The sequence below is a fragment of the Priapulus caudatus genome, unplaced genomic scaffold (assembly GCF_000485595.1).
Source record: "Priapulus caudatus unplaced genomic scaffold, Priapulus_caudatus-5.0.1 Scaffold1491, whole genome shotgun sequence".
Taxonomy (NCBI): domain Eukaryota; kingdom Metazoa; phylum Priapulida; class Priapulimorpha; order Priapulimorphida; family Priapulidae; genus Priapulus; species Priapulus caudatus.
The window spans coordinates 77,008-78,371 of NW_014578552.1; the positions used below are offsets into that span (position 1 = coordinate 77,008).

The window sequence follows — 1,364 nt, forward strand, 5'->3', positions numbered from 1 at the left end:
TATATATATATAAACACATTTTTTACGTTTGAGAAAGGGTTTAGGCACGAGCCTACAGTGCCTATAGGAATTAAGCTATGCCACTGTTAGACATAAGTTTACATCAACGCAACGTTTATATAACATTGCATACCTCCTTCTGTATTAACACTTTCTTTAGCGCAGCCTTGTCTGCCTGGTGGGTGTGCTCTCGGGAGTTGAGCTTGAACTCGCCTCCCTTCTGCGAAACAGTTGCCGGACAATGCAGACTTTTTGAGCGTTTCGAGCATCGCCAGTATGTAAAGTTGCCCTTTGAAACCTACAAAAAATAACATATGCGAACATGTAAATGCATATCATATATATATATATATGTATGTATATCAGAAGTAGAGATAATAGGGATTCCTTATTATCTACTTCTTATATATATATATATATATTAGCACCACAGATAGGGTTTGGCGTAAAAACAAATCACAAACCTTCTTGGTATATTCGTAGCCGTCGCTGCTTACTAGTCTGGGCCCACCACGCTGTGACCCCTGCTCCACCAAGGTGTAGGTCACAGGCCTGTCCTCTAAAATGGCACTGGGAAGTCTAGGCTCATGTAGAGAACTAAAAAGGATAAGGATAAACATATCACATACAAACATATAACTATTGAGCAAATATTTCTTGTCAGTCATTCGCAGAAAATCGACGTTTACGTTTGTTGTTGGAAAGTGCATCGTCATCAGTGTTTGAAATTAGCGTAACGTCGCAAAATTCTATCAAACAATTTATGAGGTGTGCTTACTCTTCAGCTAATTCTGGTTCGTCTTCGATGTCTTGACGTGTGATGTCAAAGCTGGCAGTTAGGTCCGAATGCGGGGGGTTCTGATCTGGCTCATGTGCTGGCTCACTCTCTGCTGTGTTGCTTGAAGTAGTCGGCACGTCAGAAAGGTGAAGAAGAGTGTATGTGCGATTGCACGGTACACTCTGGTCGAGTTCGGTCGAGTTGAGTGGTGCACTGAAATTATAAGAATGAACCGGTTTGCAAGATAATAGATATACGCTAGGGATCGTCTATAGTCTGGCATAATCTTACTTAGGGTTCGCACCAATGTACATGTTTTTTTTTCGTTCATTTTATGTTCTTACCAAATAACACATTTCCATCAACTGATTGATGCTAGGATGACCACGTAAAATGGACGGGACGTCTTCAGAAATACTAGCCATGCAATGGGATCGTAAAAGACCCACTGAGGGCGCAAATGAACTGTGGCTGTGACCACCCTCAGTGCCATTTGGATAAAATGCTGACTAACTGAACTGACTGCTGAATAAAAATAAGAAGAAGAAGAATAAGAAGAAGAAGTAATAAGAATACGAAATAAGAA

At 40.7% G+C, this 1,364-nt stretch overlaps 1 protein-coding gene across 1 annotated transcript in view; it reads right to left on the minus strand.

Moving 5' to 3' along the window:
- Positions 1 to 931, minus strand: part of LOC106816805 — a gene marked incomplete at its 5' end in the record, with an annotated part of 4,123 nt that extends 3,192 nt beyond the window's left edge. The window contains 3 exon segments of the mRNA XM_014821430.1: positions 134 to 298; positions 465 to 597; positions 779 to 931. Coding sequence (XP_014676916.1) covers positions 134 to 298; positions 465 to 597; positions 779 to 931 — 451 coding nt within the window.
- Positions 932 to 1,364: the final 433 nt, after the last annotated feature.